The sequence below is a fragment of the Melanerpes formicivorus genome, unplaced genomic scaffold (genome assembly GCF_026170545.1).
Source record: "Melanerpes formicivorus ecotype bairdi unplaced genomic scaffold, bMelFor1.0.p_v2 SCAF_2, whole genome shotgun sequence".
Lineage (NCBI taxonomy): Eukaryota > Metazoa > Chordata > Aves > Piciformes > Picidae > Melanerpes > Melanerpes formicivorus.
Window position 1 is genome coordinate 13,515,779 of NW_027142354.1, and position 17,170 is coordinate 13,532,948.

The 17,170-nt window shown below is 38.9% G+C and overlaps 1 protein-coding gene across 4 annotated transcripts in view; it reads left to right on the forward strand.

Annotated features, from left to right (window-relative positions):
• The window catches only part of SERAC1 (serine active site containing 1), a 28,049-nt gene that overhangs the window by 1,143 nt on the left and 9,736 nt on the right, over positions 1-17,170 (forward strand). For all 4 annotated transcript variants that reach the window (XM_068151188.1, XM_068151197.1, XM_068151170.1 and 1 more), the window contains exons 2-10: positions 2,153-2,250; positions 4,351-4,387; positions 5,059-5,195; positions 6,157-6,246; positions 7,734-7,865; positions 9,642-9,763; positions 11,658-11,786; positions 13,158-13,271; positions 15,437-15,599. In XM_068151188.1, the coding sequence (XP_068007289.1) occupies positions 2,160-2,250; positions 4,351-4,387; positions 5,059-5,195; positions 6,157-6,246; positions 7,734-7,865; positions 9,642-9,763; positions 11,658-11,786; positions 13,158-13,271; positions 15,437-15,599 (1,015 nt within the window). In that variant the 5' untranslated portion in view covers positions 2,153-2,159. The remainder of the gene's footprint in view (positions 1-2,152; positions 2,251-4,350; positions 4,388-5,058; positions 5,196-6,156; positions 6,247-7,733; positions 7,866-9,641; positions 9,764-11,657; positions 11,787-13,157; positions 13,272-15,436; positions 15,600-17,170) is intronic.

Here is a 17,170-nt window from a genome sequence, read left to right on the forward strand (position 1 = left end):
ACCTACAACAATTTTGGGCAAAAGAGGAAAGACATATTAATGGAAGGAAACAAAAATCTCCCCTTGTGTAGAGAAATGGGACACTGACATTAAAAGCAACACGACATCTTTCTTTGGTCTATAGAGATTATCTTAAATTCAGAGAGAGTATCAGTGGCTCACATATTTCAAGATCAGATTTACTGATCAGGATTTACATGCCTGACATTTTATCATTAGAGTTAATTGTAATTATGGTGTTGCAGACTTAATTTGACATTTAACAAGGATGCCTGTGTTCCCAACATAATAATTTGTTAAATATATCATTGAATCATAGAATTGTTTCAGTTGGAGAAGACCTCTAAGATCATCAAGTCCAACTGTCAACACCACCATGACATTAAACCATGTGTGAAAGTGCCATGTCTAAACATTTTTTAACACCTCCAGGGACAGTGATTCCACTGCCTGCTTTGGCAGTCTGTTCCAATGCCTGACCACTCTATCAGTAAAAAAATGTTTTCCTAATGTCCAACCTAATCCTCTTCTGGCACAACTTGAGGCCATTTTCTGTTGTTCTGTTGCTTGATATTAGGGAGAAGAGGCCAATGTCCACCTCACTAGTCACTACAATATACTTTAAGGTAGTTGTAGGGAGGAGTAAGGTTTCTCTGCTAGACTAAACAATCTCAGTTCCCACAGCAGCTCCTCATAAGACCTATTCTGTAGACCCTTCACCAGTTTTGTTGCCCTTCTCTGGCCATCTCCAGCAACTCCATGTCCGTCTTGTAGTAAGAGTCTCAAAACTGAACACAGTATTCGAGGTGCAGCCTTGCCAGTGGCAGTACAGGGGCAGTGATGCAGTAACAAATCTATTTAAACAGATTCATTAAATTCAGTATTTCAGTCAGTGTAAGTTCAACACACTAAATTTTCACTTGTCATAAAATATATTTGTAATGTTACTTCTGCAGTGTGTGCAGTGGCAGGTTTTAGTGTAATTTGTGGTCGCTATAGAACTTCAATATTCTGTGTGGATTTCAGCACAATTCTTCCACTAGAAGTACTACAGGTTCTGTCTGTCAAGACTTGAGATTAAGTCTTCAATATAGATAACATACAGAATTTTATTGCTGTAGGTTAACAAAGCAAATGTATGTTTTCTTGACTTCAGGTATATTTTTCTTATACAAATGACATGTAAAGGCAGTAACATTTACCAATTCATAAAATGATAAATACATATCTGAGTAGGCTATATGCCTGACCGAAGTTTTCAGTGACTCATTAATGTAACTTTACTGTCTCTGAATTTCATTGTGCATCAGTTAAGGTGCAACCTTGATCAGTTGGCTAAAGAGCACAGCCTTTTTTAGTCTCACTTGTTAAAAGAGACAATGTAGTATTTAGACTATGTAAGGTAAGTTACAGTATGCTTGTCCAACTTATTTTCCTACCTGTAAAATGGGTAAAGTTCAATGTCTTGCAGCATATTGGTCTCTTCTCCCAGGCAGCCAGTACCAGAACAAGAGGACACAGTCTCAGGCTGTGCCAGGGGAGGTTCAGGTTGGATGTTAGGAAGAAGTTCTATACAGAGAGAGTGATTGCCCATTGGAATGGGCTGCCTGGGGAGGTGGTGGAGTCGCCATCATTGGAGGTGTTTGGGAGGAGACTTAATGGGGTGCTTGGTGCCATGGGTTAGTTGTTTAGGTGGGTTGGATTGGTTGATGGGTTGGACGCGATGGTCTTGAAGGTCTCTTCCAACCTGGTTTGGTTTATACTAGAATACTGTGTCTTCATAGATTTGAATTGCTAAGATCTTAATGTTAGAAAAGGTTTTCCTCTTCATGGCTGTATTTAGGTTTTCATTCTTTTACACTTGTAAGAATTTTTCTAGAACAAGACACAGCCTCTTATATTTTACCAGTAGGCATGCTCTGTGAGCTTCACAAGCCTGTGGAGTCAGAGCATTTTCACATTCTTAAAGTCCTAGTCTGATTTGCCTTTTAAAGTAAAAAAAACCAACCAACCAACCAACCAAAAAACCCCCAACCAACCAACTAAAAAAAAAAAAATCACAAACCCCAAAAATGTACTTGGAGATTTGTGAGTCAGGTTTTCTGCTGAAATTCTTAAATCAATCATTACTTGTTTCTTTTGTTTCTTAAAGGTACAGAATGTCAGTGGCTGCTTACTGTATATTTTGCTATAGACAAATAGGAACTTCTAGTCCAGCTACAAAAGCACATCTACCATGGAACGATATCAGTAAGTACAGTCCTATATGTACTGTCTGAAGTGTTAGCAGAAAGCAAAAATCTGTGTTGGTATAATGCTGTGTATAATGAAATGATGCAAAAGATCTAAATCTCTGAATGCTTTGTGATTGAAATATTTTGTCTAAATTGGGAGTCTGTGTCTGACCTTGCCTTGCATGGTGATATGTAAAGTGACATCAGAAGATTATCCAGGATTAGAATAAAGACCCAGCTCCCAGATCCAATATCATTGAAGTATTTTAAACTCAATTTTTAAACTGATTTTTTTTTCCTATTGACCTGTAGAGCTATGAAACAGTAACATCCATAAAGTTTGAACAAAGTTTGTTTGTATTGTTTCTCCCTCCTTATTTTTACTGGTATTAGTTCTGCAGTCTTCCCTACTTAATCTCTGCTTTCTTTGATGCCCTCTGTATAGAATTCTTACAATTACAAAGCTTATTTTTGAGCATTAAAAGATAGGGTATTTCTGTTTCTGCTCTACAGGAAGCATTGCAATTTTTTGCCTTCACAGCCTTCTCTGCCAGTTATTTCTTCAACATGTAACTGCCTCTTCACAGAATCACAGAATGTTAGGGATTGGAAGGGACCTCCAGAAATTATCAAGTCCAACCCTCCTGCCAGAGCAGGATTACCTAAGGCAGGCTGCACAGGAATGCATTCAGGCGGGTTTTGAAAGTCTCCAGAGAAGGAAGCTCCACAACCTCTCTGGGCAGCCTGTTCCCAGTGGTCTGTCACCCTCACTATAAAGAAGTGTCTCCTTGTATTGAGGTGGAACCTCCTGCGTTCCAGCTTATACCTGTTGTTCCTTGTCCTAAACCAGGCAGCACCAAAAAGAGACTGGCACCTTCATTTTGATACCCACCCTCAGATATTTATAGATGTTGATAAGATCCCTTCTCAGCCCTCTCTTCTCAAGACTAAACAGCCCCAGGTCTCTCAGTCTGTCTTCGTAGGAGAGATACTCCATTCACATAGCTATCCTTTTAGCCCTCCCTTGGACACTCTCCTGGAGGTCCCTATCTCTTGAATTGGGGAGCCTAAAACTGGACACAGCATTCCAGGTGAGGCCTCACTAGGGCAGGGCAGAGCAGAGCAGATGACGCTCTGCAGACCTGTTGGGCACACTTTTAATGCACCCCAGGATGCCATAGTTCTCTTGGCCACAAAGGCACATTGCTATCCCATGGATAACTTGCTGTCCACTAGGACTCCAAGGTCTTTCTCCATGGAGCTGCTTTCCAGCAGAACAACCCCTAGTCTGTACTGGTGCCTGGTGTTTCTCCCCAGATAAGCCAAAATTCTTATGGTCTTGCAAAGGCAGAATCTGCTGGCAATGGTTGTGGGGCAAATCTCCCAATTCATGGTGAGAAAAAGAAGTTACTCATGATAGGTTGGTTGTGTTACATTGGATTTGTGCTATTGATAGTAATAGATTTTCTTCTGTGTTGAGATCCTTACATGCACATGATCTTTGTCCAGAAAATTAAATTTAAATTTAAAAAAATAACACCAGCAACAAAAACCCCTCCAATCTGACAGGAATCCTTAGACTTAAAAGGATAGAGTTGCAAGAGGCATGTATTTACTCAGCTATTTGCTTTATAAATTAGATTCAATGGCGTTATTTTAAAGATTTTTTTTCTCAGGGATCTTCTCCAGGACTTTTTTCAAAGGACATACAGACTCCTATATGTTTTTATATGCATTGAAGAAATATCCCATGTCATGTAAGAAATGGTTAGCTCCTTAAAATTAACCTGGGTGTCCAAATGAATGCTAGCGATACAAGCAGAGAAAGCTTATTGTCGATTCCTGCAGCTGAGCAATGAATGTGATTGATAGGTAGCAATACTCAAAGCAAATAGTGCAGGCAGAAAACATATTTCATCCTCTTGCATAGGAGAGCAGGAAATTCTAATCAAGTGATGTTTACTCTGTTTGTAAATTTAGGTAATGATTTCCTGAAAGCCGGAAAGCAATGAAAAAAAATACTAATTACTGTCTGGTAATCAAATGTTAACTATATTTATGTAGATGTGATGCACACAGCTTTGTTTAATGTGATTCTGTTTCTTATTTTTCCAAGGAAAAATTGCCAAGATAACTGGATCATTTATACTGGGGTAAGTTGTTGTTCACGTGTCTTTCGAAGACTGTGACAATATTAGGTGAGCTTTAGTCATGATTGAATATAGATTTGAAGGGTGTTTTCTGATAATTATTACTTATTTTAAGCATTTTATGGTCTTTTCTCTACTTTGCTAAATTAATCTGCAAGGAGAGTATAATTTTAAAGTAACTTAAGTTATATATGCAGCACAATATAGACTAGAATAGAATAGAACAGAACAGGTTGGAAGAGACCTTCAAGATCATCGCATCCAACCGATCAACCAATCCAACACCACCTAAACAACTAACCCATGGCACCAAGCACCCTATCAAGTCTCCTCCTGAACACCTCCAATGATGGCAACTCCACCACCTTCTCGGGCAGCCCATTCCAATGGGCAATCACTCTCTCTGTATAGAACTTCTTCCTAACATCCAGTCTAAACCTCCCCTGGTGCAGCTTGAGACTGTGTCCTCTTGTTCTGGTACTGGCTGCCTGGGAGAAGAGACCATCATCCACCTGTCTACAGCCTCCCTTCAGGTAGTTGTAGAGAGCAATAAGGTCACTCCTGAGTCTCCAGGCTAACTATGGATCATTCATACCAAAATGATCCTTGATGTATTTTTGCCATTATATTTTTTTTTAAACTAATATTCATATGTCATTTTCTTCTGTTTAAAGAGGTTTTGTATTCATCACATATGAAATCCTGTCCTTAAAGAAGTTACTGCAAATTGATACTCAAGCTATACATCAAGAAAAACTTAAATCCTATGTATACGTACGTTCAGCTTCTCTAAATGCAAGTCAATACCAAGGTAAGATGCATAATTGTTTGGATTCTAAATAATAGAATTATAAAAGAATTGAGTGCTTCTGGAAGTCACTCTTACACTGCCTGAGCCCTGTTACAAAATTAATAGTCTTCACAATGTTGCTGATTTTATTTTAAGCTAGTGGCTGTTTTTTTAAGCTAGTTCTGTGTGTACATACACACATAAAGTTGTCTATATTCGGGGTAATTATATATGTGAACATAAATATGTAGGTGTGTGCATATATATCATAGGATACAAGGTTGGAAGGGACCTCAATGATCATCTGTTCTAACCTTTCCTGGCAAAAGCACAGCCTAGACAAGATGGCCTGGCACCCTGTCAAGCTCAATCTTTACAGTGCCCAAAGCTGGGCAACTGACCACTTCCCTGAGGAGGTTATTCCAGTTTTCCTCTTGTGACCATTCAGTTTTCCCCAGGGGTAATTTGTACCTATTACCCCTCTGTTTTGTGGGATGAATCCTTGTAAAAAGCGAGTCTCCACGTTCTTCGTAGCCCCTCTTTAAATGCTGGAACATGGTTATAAGGTCTTCCCTAAGCCTTCATTTCTCAAAGGTGAAGAAACCAAGGTGTCCCAGCTTATCTTCATATGGCAGGCTTCTCTGTCCTTTAATCATCCTTGTGGCACTTCTCTGTGCACTCTCCAGTCTGTCCACATATTTTTGTGTAGTGGGGATGAAAACTCAACACAGTATTCCAAGTGTAGCCTGACAAGCACTGAGTAGAGTGGGGTAATGACTTCTTTATCTCTGCTGGTGATGTAGCCCAACATCCTGTTGGTTTCTTTGCTGCAGAAGCACACTCTTCGCTCATACTGAGTTTGATGTCCATGAGGACTCCCGGGGCCCTTTGGACCAAGATATATATGTGTGTGTGTGTGTATGACAGATAATGTAATAGAATTATCTTTCAGATTTTTCATAATCTAAAAATACTCTCATAGGGATCACATACCAAGCCAGAAAAGAGATCCATAGAGCTGTGAGGAAAATTCTAGAAACAGAAGCTAAAATTTTTCGGAGACCTTTTAATGGTAAGTATTAGGTTTGGTTGTTTATTATTATTATTATTATTATTATTATTATTATTATTATTATTATTATTATTATTATTAAATAATAAAATACAAGCTTTTTAGAAAGTAAAAAAATTTTTGTTGCAAGCTTAAAATGCATTTTTGTGTTTGCAGCAGTGGTAATATTACTGCAGGGAGGTCATTCTGCCCCTGTACACTGCACCGGTTAGGCTGCACCTCGAGTACTGTGTCCAGTTCTGGGCCCCTCAGTTTAGGAAGGATGTTGACTTGCTGGAACATGTCCAGAGAAGGGCAACAAAGTTAGTGAGGGGCTTGGAACACAAGCCCTATGAGAAGAGGCTGAGGGAGCTGGGGCTGCTTAGCCTGGAGAAGAGGAGGCTCAGGGGTGACCTTATTGCTCGCTACAACTACCTGAAGGGAGGTTGTAGACAGGCAGAGGTTGGTCTCTTCTCCCAGGCCACCAGCACCAGAACAAAAGGACACAGTCTCAAGCTGTACCAGGGGAGGTTTAGGCTGGAGGTTAGGAGGAAGTTCTATACAGAGAGAGTGATTGCCCATTGGAATGGGCTGCCTGGGGAGGTGGTGGAGTCACCATCGCTGGAGGTGTTTGGGAGGAGACTTGATAGGGTGCTTGGTTGCATGGTTTACTTGATTAGGTGGTGTTGGATGATAGGTTGGACACAATGATCTTGAAGGTCTCTTCCAACCTGGTTTATTCTATTCTAACAGAATGTTAGCATATTTTCTATGTATTAAAGCAGTTTATTGAAGTGACGGTTAAGAGAAGATTTGAGATTTGTTGTTTTTTTTTTCCCGTTTCAGAAGGGATTTGAAGCTTAAGATATGAGGTTAATATTTGGTACAAGGTTTTGTGTATAAAAAGTGTGGGTGGGACAAAATACTCTCAAAAATTCATTTTAGAAGAGTGTGTTATGGTTTCATCAGAACTGCCAATATTAACTTAAAGCAGCACAGTCTTTTTGCAGCAATCTGTCTTTGGATTTTGGAGTAATTTAAAATAAGAATTTTCATTCATATGAGAAACTGTGCTCTGAGGCATAGTATCTGGTCTCATTAAATTATGTGTTAAATGGTTAGAACAATATGTGCTTCCATTGTGGTGTTGTGAAATTAATTGTTCAAGGTCAGAGTGTTAAGGGTTGCTAATAATTTTCAGCTCCTGCTGGAAACCAGCATTTCTGGTTGGGAAGTGCCAGCCAGAGTGTGTGTGCAACATATATATATATATATATATATATATATATATATATATATGAAACACCAACCTGATGCCATCCTAAGGAGCAGCATTTTACTAATGTCATTCTTTCTTAATTGAATATTAAAACATGACATTCTAAATCATTGTTAACAACTAATATTAAAATATTGAAAGAAACAGGGTGGGTTTTTTACTCAATAGAAATGTGACTGTAAAATGTTCATTAATAACATCTTGGCTTTTATTTGTTTCCTGGTAAAAGAACAATTTAGTACATTTGATGGAGAAGATCATGAATGTGCCCTATGGCTGCTCTTAAAGAGAAGTCAGTCAGAAGAAAAAGAGGTCCGACTGCAGGCTGTACAAGACCTGGCAAACAACCGTCACTGGCATGGTAACATATGCTGATGTAACCTAATTCACCCTAGAAATGTGACAGTCTCAGTTAGCTATTGCAAGTCGGCTACCAACATGAAAAAAGGCTAGAAGCTGCAAGGAGTGTAAATATAATCTGAAATTTGGCCTAAAATGTAAGGGATTTATTTCTATTTCAAGCAATTATTTTTTTCTTACACCCTGATACAGAGCACAGGCCTCTCCATTTCTCCACCAGAGAGTTGTAGCCACTGCTGTGGTGTGGAAGAGCAGTTCACATTTATTAGTTCCTTAGCTTTTCTTTTGGAAGTGCTAAAAAAGATTAATAGTTCTGGCAGTGATTTTTATAAGGCTCTTTAGGGGAGTGGATTTAAGACCATGGTTTAGTTTGTAAAAGTTATTTAGGAGATAATAGTAATGACAAACTAGAGGTAGAGGACTTCATGTTCAAGCATGATTTGTAAGCCATTTTCCATCTTACTATTTGGTATTAATATGACCCTCCTGTTTTTCAACTAATGGGAAAGGGGGGTGTTTATGGGTATCCTTCTCCCCCTTCCACCACTAGTCCACATAAACTAGATGACATTCTAATCTTGACTCTTGTTATTCAGGTAATTCAGTCAGTTGAGGACCTTTTTACAACATGAGGTTCATCTTGTTTCTCATTGCTTCAATAAAATTCTAGTTAATTACCCCAAGCAGTGTACATCAAAAAGCTGTTTTGAAAACATTTGATAGCTAGACTGTACCAAAACTGACCAACTTGTTCAGCACAACTGCCATTGTAAGGAGACTCTTCTGCTTATCCAGAGCACTGCTTCAGTGACTTCCATTTGCTGTTATAAGTGATCCATACCAAAGAAAAAAGGTAGTCAATTTGTAACTGTTTGTGAAAAGTATATTTTAAATGGCTGGTTGGTCTTGTGGTAGAATTGTGTAACAGTAACAGGGATAGAACTATTGATATACTTTGTAGTTTTCTTTTACTTTAGTTTGCCACTTTATTTCAGTGTGTAATTTTCAGTTTCTCCATCTGTAAAGGAGGTAGGTTTTGGAAAGGAGCCGTAAGTCACTGCTGCAAGTTGCTGTTCAAGTCTGGTTTCTCATCAGTAGGGTGGCTGAAAGTCTGTCATGTATCTTCAGTAAAGAAGGGCTGCTTAAAACTGTATTTTGGTGCTGTCCTGTCTTTCTGAGGTCATCTGATTTTGTGACTTTAACAATCATATTGAACCATAGCATTTGTATCATTTAAAGTTAGGTGTCTTTATCTTGGCAGCATTTGGCTCTGTTTTGTAATACTGTATGCAGAAAAAATATGCACATGCCCTTCAAATTTTAACTCAAGTCCAGGCAATTAAACTTGAGTTTGCAATTCTTGCACTTCTTTCACAGTGGTAATACTCAACATTTGTAATGGCTTGCATTCAACTTGTATCCGAGGACCTTTATTAAGCTAGTCTATAATGAACACTTGGTGCCCAGGTGTCTTCAGTCTTATCTAACAGCTGCAGTATTTGTCTTTTGGACTTTGTGATTGAAAGTCAGACCTTATTTATCTAGATTGCAGAGAGGTGGTTCTATTTTAAAGTATATTAATACCAAATTGTTCACCATAACTGCCATTGTAAGGAGACTCTTCCGCTTATCCAGAGCACTGCTTCAGTGACTTCCATTTGCTGTTACAAGTGATCCATACCAAAGAAAGTATATCAATATAGTAGACCAGAAACTACATTTAAAACCAAATTAAATATTTAAGGTTAGTTTTAACATTGAAGTTCTTGTCCTACAGATTATCAGTACGGTACAGTTGCCCAAAGCTGTGATCAAAGGACTGCTATAGGTTTGGCTCGATCAAAAGACATTGACCTTCGCTTTTTCCTGCCTCCACCACCACTGCCAAAAAGCAAGAATGTAAGTAAATGAGAAGCAGGTACTAGATGACTTTTGTTTGCTTGCTTGTTGTTAGTGCTTTTGTTGTTGGTAGCCATACTAAAGTGAAGTTCTTCTAAAGTAATTCACAAGTAGTAAAATAAAGATCAAAATACAAACCTATAATATAGTGATATACTGCTGGGGCATATCTGCGTTAATTAATGGCATGATGGAAAGAAGTAAGGATGGAGGGTTGACCACTTACTGTTCTCAGGCTGTGTAAGCACATTACACATTTACTAGCAATGAAGTTTTAGCCAGTTACCAGTCTGATGCCTGTCAGTACCTGCCTAACAGGAATTGCAAAGCAGTGGTTTTTAGTCATTCTATATTGCATTGTTGATAGTGAAAGATTCCTGTTCATAGAGAGCACTCCTGGAGGCGTTTTCATCCTCACTGCTGGTGTGGTGCTCCAGAGAGTGTTCTGGCATACAGGTTTAGCCTTGCTTATATAAGCAGGCAAACCATTTTAAGAGCATCATATAACTCCCAAGTGCAGATGCAAGGCAGATATGCTGCCTGGGAAAATTCCTCCAACACACTACATCTCTAATATGATATACTCACTGTCTTTCACCCAAATTTTCCTTTTGAAACCTTCATCTACTTAGGTGTGAATTTAGAAGTTACAGAAGCTAGTTGGAGACCAGCCTTACAGTTAATACTCTCAACTAAATTTTATGTAACTTGAGTTACCACAGTGCTTGTTAGGTCCAGTTGAATAGTATTCCAACAGAAAATTCAGTAAGTATGATGTTAGCTGTTTAAAATGCACTGTACCTTGATAAAATAATTAAGAATTAATCAGATAAACAGCTTGTAAGTACTCTCTCTTAAATTCCCAAATGCATCCATAGCTTCTGAGGTGGAGATGTTGCTCTCCTGCATCCTCTTTACTTGCCGTAATATCTACCAGACTTGTTTTCTTTATGCCTGGCCTGTTGTAGGCATAAACCTGTTTCTGGCTCTTTATTGCCAGTTTTTGTCTACCAACAAATCCCTATTGGGTAGATCTGATCTTGTTTTCATTTTATGTCTATTAGTAAGTAGATATATAATGGTTTGAGCAATCACGTCATTATATTAGCTTCTTCAACAAACAAATCAGCACACAAAGGTCCCTGTCAGAGAATACCTGCACCTTGCAACCAACAAAACTCTGAAAACCAGCTTTGATTGGTAGTTGTATTCTCAGTTTTTGCTTTCTTATCTTTGTAATTAAATGGGAGTGGATCTATACCTGTCAATCCTGAAGTACCTGGGTGATTGAAGCTAAGAATTCCCAAGTTGAAGTTGAAGCAAGTAATTGTGGCAGCAGGTGTTGCTCTGCAGATCAGATATGCCTCCATCTCTGATTGTAGCAAGTGTTAGAGTAACTGCAAGTTCCATGACTGTGAGCAAATAAAATTACTTTGTTGACTCTCTTCCTGCCACCTACCCTGGATTATTAAACCAACAGCTATATAAATAATTTTGAAGATAAAAGATGGAGTTCCTGTATTTTTTTCTAGTGATTTATACATTTATTTTAGTGGAGCAGGACCAAAATTACTGTGTAGTTAAGGGTTAACTTTAAGCCCTCTGTGCCAAAAGGACCTGTTTTTCTTTTTGCACTTCTGGTCCTACTACAAAAAGGCGACTAAAGCATGAAGCTTAAAGCTTATTTTTCATCACTCAGTGGATGGGTTTAGAATTGCCAGTTTCTAAAGTACAGGTCTAACTATTAAACTGAAATTGCAGAGCACTCAAGCCCAGGATTTCTATTTTATGGCCTTATTAATGTGGCTGATTCCATTATTTCAGATCCTTGTTTTCTCTGTTTCACTTTGTACTTTGAACAAAAGTAAAAGCTATTTCTGCTTCCTTCTTACAGGATTATCCCATCGAAGATGAACTTCGCTGTTTGTTAGTATCTTTACCTCAGACTGGTCTTGACCCGTGTGTCCAGTACTTCACTTCTCTTGCTTTACGTGAAAGTAGTCAGACTCTAGCTGCACAAAGGGTGAGTTCCCACCTGCAGAGCAAAATTATTTGGGTTTTTCATTCCTGTGGAGCTCAAAGATACAAACCCATTTCTGTATTTTTGAGCATTGTAAGAGGAAGAGAAATACAGAGACTTTGTGACTACAGCATAAGGAAAATCTCTTCTACATGCAGTATTCTCAAAAGCTTATCTTTCCCAGCTGCACTAGCTGGTTTTCCAAAAGATTATGTCCTTACTTAACAAGCCTTCCCATAAAGCAGGTATTTCATTTTGTCCAGAACATTTCCTTCTTGCAGCACACTCATAATTTTTTTTTTCACATTTCGTCTTACTACTTTTTGAGTGTCCTTTCGCTGCTGAGATGATTACACCTCCTTAAGCCTTAATAGCAAACTGCTAAATCCTTAGCACACATCAACCAGTGAACCCTCTTATATGACATGGAAATGCCTCCCTGTAACAGGTCAGTGTTGTCAATACTGGAATTGGAGTAGTCTAATGCTCCGTTTGGAATTGGAAACTTGGAAGTCTTCAGCTCATTCCAACAACTTCCTAAGTGGTTTCAGGAAGTGTCATTTAAAGTGCAGCTATTGCTTTGGAAAAGAAAAATACTGTAATGCACCTGCCATCCACTCTCTGTTGTGCATTTCATTTTTTTATTAAAACATTCTGACTTTTTAAATGAGGGATGATTATTTTTTTCCTAAGATGCAATGATAAAAATTTCATAGTATAATAATGATGCTTGACAGGCTTTATTTAGATTCCAGAAGGCAACAACTCTTTATTTCTTATGACACAATTCTGTCTAATGTTTTTACACTTTGACTCCCTCATTGTTTTCACAGCCAGACCTCTCGCTGCAAAGGAGCTTTTGTAAGAGACCACACATGGAGGCATTTTGATAATCCCGCTGTTCTAGAGAAAACTGTTGTTTATTGAGGTTATGCTGGCCTTCCTACTGCCTCATTGAGAGGGACTGGGCTTCAGAGACTATGCTATGTGCTGAAGACTTTTTTTTTTTATCCTTATTTTTGCAACTGTGGAACTCTGGATGCAATCTGATTCTCGGGTTTTTTTTATGCTTGAGCAAACAATCTTAAATGAAGACATTAACAAAATTAAAATCCTACGTTTTCCCCCTTTGTTGTTTGTTTTGAAGTTTATAGACTATGGAGACTACCAGCTGAAAAATCTGTTTTAAATTGTCACTTAAAAGCAGTAAATATTTTTATGGTGTACTGTTAGGTTATTTGTACATTTTGAAAAATACATGCATGCTGTGCACCCTTCATAGCAATTTTTACAGATCATTGCACAGTCTTCTAGTTTAGAGATTTTATGTAGCTATTTGGAATGTGGTATCATTTTTACTGATTCTCATTTCAGGGAGGCTTATGGTGTTTTGGAGGAAATGGACTTCCATATTGTGAGACATTGAGTAAAATCCCTTCAGAGACAGTGGAACTCTTCTGCTTGCAAGCTTTAGTACAACATTCTAAGGTAATTTGCCCTTTAAACTGTAACTGAAAAGCTACATTTTAAAACATTCCTTTCTAATGCTCTCTCATATAGTGGGAAGGAGTTACCATTTCCTTGTCTCTTATCCCTCTATAGGGATATTCCTTCTGTAGAGATACTCAGACAGCTGAGACCGAGGAGAGTTGTAGCGCAGCACAACAAACACATTTTTTCTTGTGGGAAGTATATGTAAGTTCACAGTATCACCAAGGTTGGAAGAGACCTCAAAGATCATTGAGTCCAACCTGTCACCACAGACCTCATGACTAGACCATAGCACCAAGTGCCACATCCAATCCCCTCTTGAACACCTCCAGGGATGGTGACTCCACCACTAATTAGCCCATATAGGTTCCCCTGTAATATACCTGTATGTACGTTTTGAGAAGTAAAAGGGCAGCTCTGGTGTAGAAAAGCAGGAGAGAAAGCCTGAAATTCAAATGGCTTTAACAAGACTTTTCTGTGGGGCTACCTCCCACTGGCACTCCATCATTGGCAGTAGATACCATGAGGAAAAAACAGTGTTTCCACTCTGCAGCATCTCAGTAAGGAAGATGCTGATGTGAAATTCTCAGTGCAAGAGGCTGTGGGGGGATTTGTGTGAGTTGGTGTGCATCAGTTCAGAAGGTTTAAAGGCAGTCTCTTCTTACGGCTCTTAACCTAACTAAGGCCAGATTTCCAGAAAGCGAAGTAGACTTATGAATTCAGTCAAGTTGGAAGCCAGAATGAAATGCAAACCTTAGCTATTTAAAAGGTCCCTCCTTCAAGGGTCACTGCCTTTTGCAGAATATTGCACCACGTGCAGCGTGCGTTGCCTCTTCCAGGGAGTTCTTTGCAGACGCAGATACTGAGTACGGAAGATTGTGCGTAAGGATAATTCTACTGGATTCCCATTGCTGCACTCTTCAGTGTGCACTTACTGGCTCAGAAACCTAGAGCACCCTGAAACAGTGTTGAGAACAACACACTGTTATTGGTGGTAAGGATGGGAAAAGCACAGTTTGCCAGTATTCCTTTCACATATTCCATATAGATAAAAGTTCTGACTTATGCTAGAATGTATTATACTCCAGATTTTCAGTTTAAGCAACTTGTGACTGTACTCATTGTGAACGTGTGTCTGCCTTTGTTGAAAACGACAGACTCAAGGACATCAGCAGTTCTGTGACTTCCACACATTTTAAAGCATTGTAGACATGTTCAGGTTACAAGCATTTGGCCAATATCAGTAGCTGACATTGCAATTCATTAGTGCCCATTCATCTGCTTGGACTAGAACCTATTACAGTATCACAGTATAACTAAGGTTGGAAATGACCTCGAGGATCATCGAGTCCAACCTATCAACACAGACCTCATGACTAGACCATGGCACCAAGTGCCACGTCCAGTACCCTCTTGAACGCCTCCAGGGACGGTGACTCCACCACCTCCCTGGGCAGCACATTCCAATGACGAATGACTTGCTCGGTGAAGAACTTCCTCCTCACCTCAAGTCTAAACCTCCCCTGGCACAGCTTGAGACTGTGTCCTCTTGTTCTGGTGCTGGTTGCCTGGGAGAAGAGACCAACCCCTTCCCGGCTACAACCACCTTTCAGGTAGTTGTAGAGGGCAATGAGGTCACCCCTGAGCCTCCTCTTCTCCAGGCTAAACAATCCCAGATATTGCCCTTAAGATTAATAATGACAGCAGTACTATTGGGAAAGTAGAAATACCTTTGTATTTAAAAGAGAAGGGATTATCTGGATTGCATTTTAGGTGGTGAACAGGAAGACAGGTAGCTCTGGTTGAGAGAGTAGTTTAACAAATACAACAATTGTCCTATTCAGACTCTTGAACTTCAGTTGAAATTTGATCACATCAAGTAGAGAGCAATCTCATCTCCCTCAAACACAGTGGAGAGTAGAGTGGTGATACTCAGCATCTTTTTGGTTGTGAATCCATAGAAGTCATGCTTTTAGCATGTCAGATATTTATGTCCTCTTCAACCATGGCAAAATAAATCCTGGTTTAATAAGAATTTTTGTGCCATAAGGGCTCTGTATCATATCAGTTCTTTAAACTTCCTTAATTTGTGAATGAGCAGCATTTAGAACCTTTTACAGAACATCTACTGATTGTCATTGTATTTATTTGTACAATGCTAGATTTCTTCTCACTGTGATAAAATTGAAGCCAAGGGAGGCCTTCAGCTACTACAGAGGATATACCAGCTACGTAAAGACTCAGCGAAAATCCAAAGGAACATAATTCGCATTATTGGAAACATGGCATTGGATGAGCGTCTCCATGCATCCATAGTACGTGCAGGTAAAAGGAAAGCAAGCACAAGCGCTCTGAATCCCAGACTCTCTTCTACAGTTTTTTAAGCATTCAGTGCCTTTGTGAAATGCAACAAACCATGGCAGTGGTGTGGTTTTTATTTTGGGAGGAAGATGATATCGTTGGGTCTTTTTGATACAAAATACATAGACTGCTTAGATGGTGTTAATTAAGAACTCCTGATGGTGAAAATTTGGACTTGGTTGATGTTCAGTTTGCATTAGTGATAAAAATATTTTGAGTTTCCTACTCTTACTGATCATCTACCTTGTAGATTTTTTCCCCTGTCTTTAAAGAACAGACCAGCTTGCAGTACTTGTCTTTTGGAGTACAGTCAAACACATCATTTCATGTTAGGCTAGTAATTTCTTCTAATTCTTGCTCTGATGTTCCTTTTTTTAAAGACACTCTAAACAGGTCTAATTAAACTCCCTTCTAGTTCTGTACCAAATAAGTAATTCCCAATGTTTTATTACAAAAGAAACAGAAAAGTAGAAAATGCCCAGATGCTGTTTTCTGCTTCATTTTAATGTCCCTGTTGCAAAAAGGAAAAGCAACAAAGGCACAGGGAATGATCATGAGGATAATTAAGAATTTGAAGTGGCTGTGCTAGAAGATGCAAATAACTAAGACACTTAGTTTGGAAAAGGCAACTGAAGGAAAATACAGTGGAGAGTTATAAAATGCAGCACCTGCTGTTTCTTGTAATGCAAGAACAAAGGTTCTTGTACATTAAATTATCAAAAGGCAGGACAAATCATAATTATTATTCTCTCCATACAGTGTAGAAACAAACTAAAACTTGTCCAAAACGTTTTGATTGTTGAAGATTTACAAAGCTATAGAAAATAATTAGACACATTTATGGAAATAAAGAAATCTGTAAAGCTCTAAAGACAAAAGCTGAGTTGATTGCAGAAAGCTGAGATAATATAGTGGCGCATCAGTAGTGCACATTCATCTTTTTATTGTTCTGTTCTTTTATTGTTCCACAACTTCCATTACTGATCACTTCTGGAGAAAGACAGCTGTGCTGCAAAGGTGTTTGGTCTGAGCTCAAGCACCATTCTTACATTCATTCTTCTGATGACTGTTAAAACCATACATGTAGAGGAAGAGATTGCAGCAGAAGAGTCAGCAATTCCCTGGGGCAGAGCTTTTAGTACAAATGGTATTTCAGACAGTGTATTGGACTCCAGAGATGAGTGGTTGGGTACTGCTGGTCAACAGTTGATGAGGCTTCTCTTGTTGCTTGGTGATGCATAAGAACAGAGAGCCTCTGAGGCTCTTTTTGTTTGTGAAAACTGCTGGCACAGGAAGAGGAATAAAAGCAGTGATGCACTGTGTGGTACCTGTGATGGAGTATCTGAGGACAGGAGGATTCCAAACACTATTTTTGACTCTTCATCTTGGCTCATTCTGAGAGAAATGCAAAACCAGGGACTTTGGTGGTTTTAATCAGACTGGCTTGGCAATCTTTCATCGTATTTGATGAACTGAAAATAGATTTTATTCAGTCTTCTTCCTAAGGAGAATTTGCACAGCAATCCACATCTGTT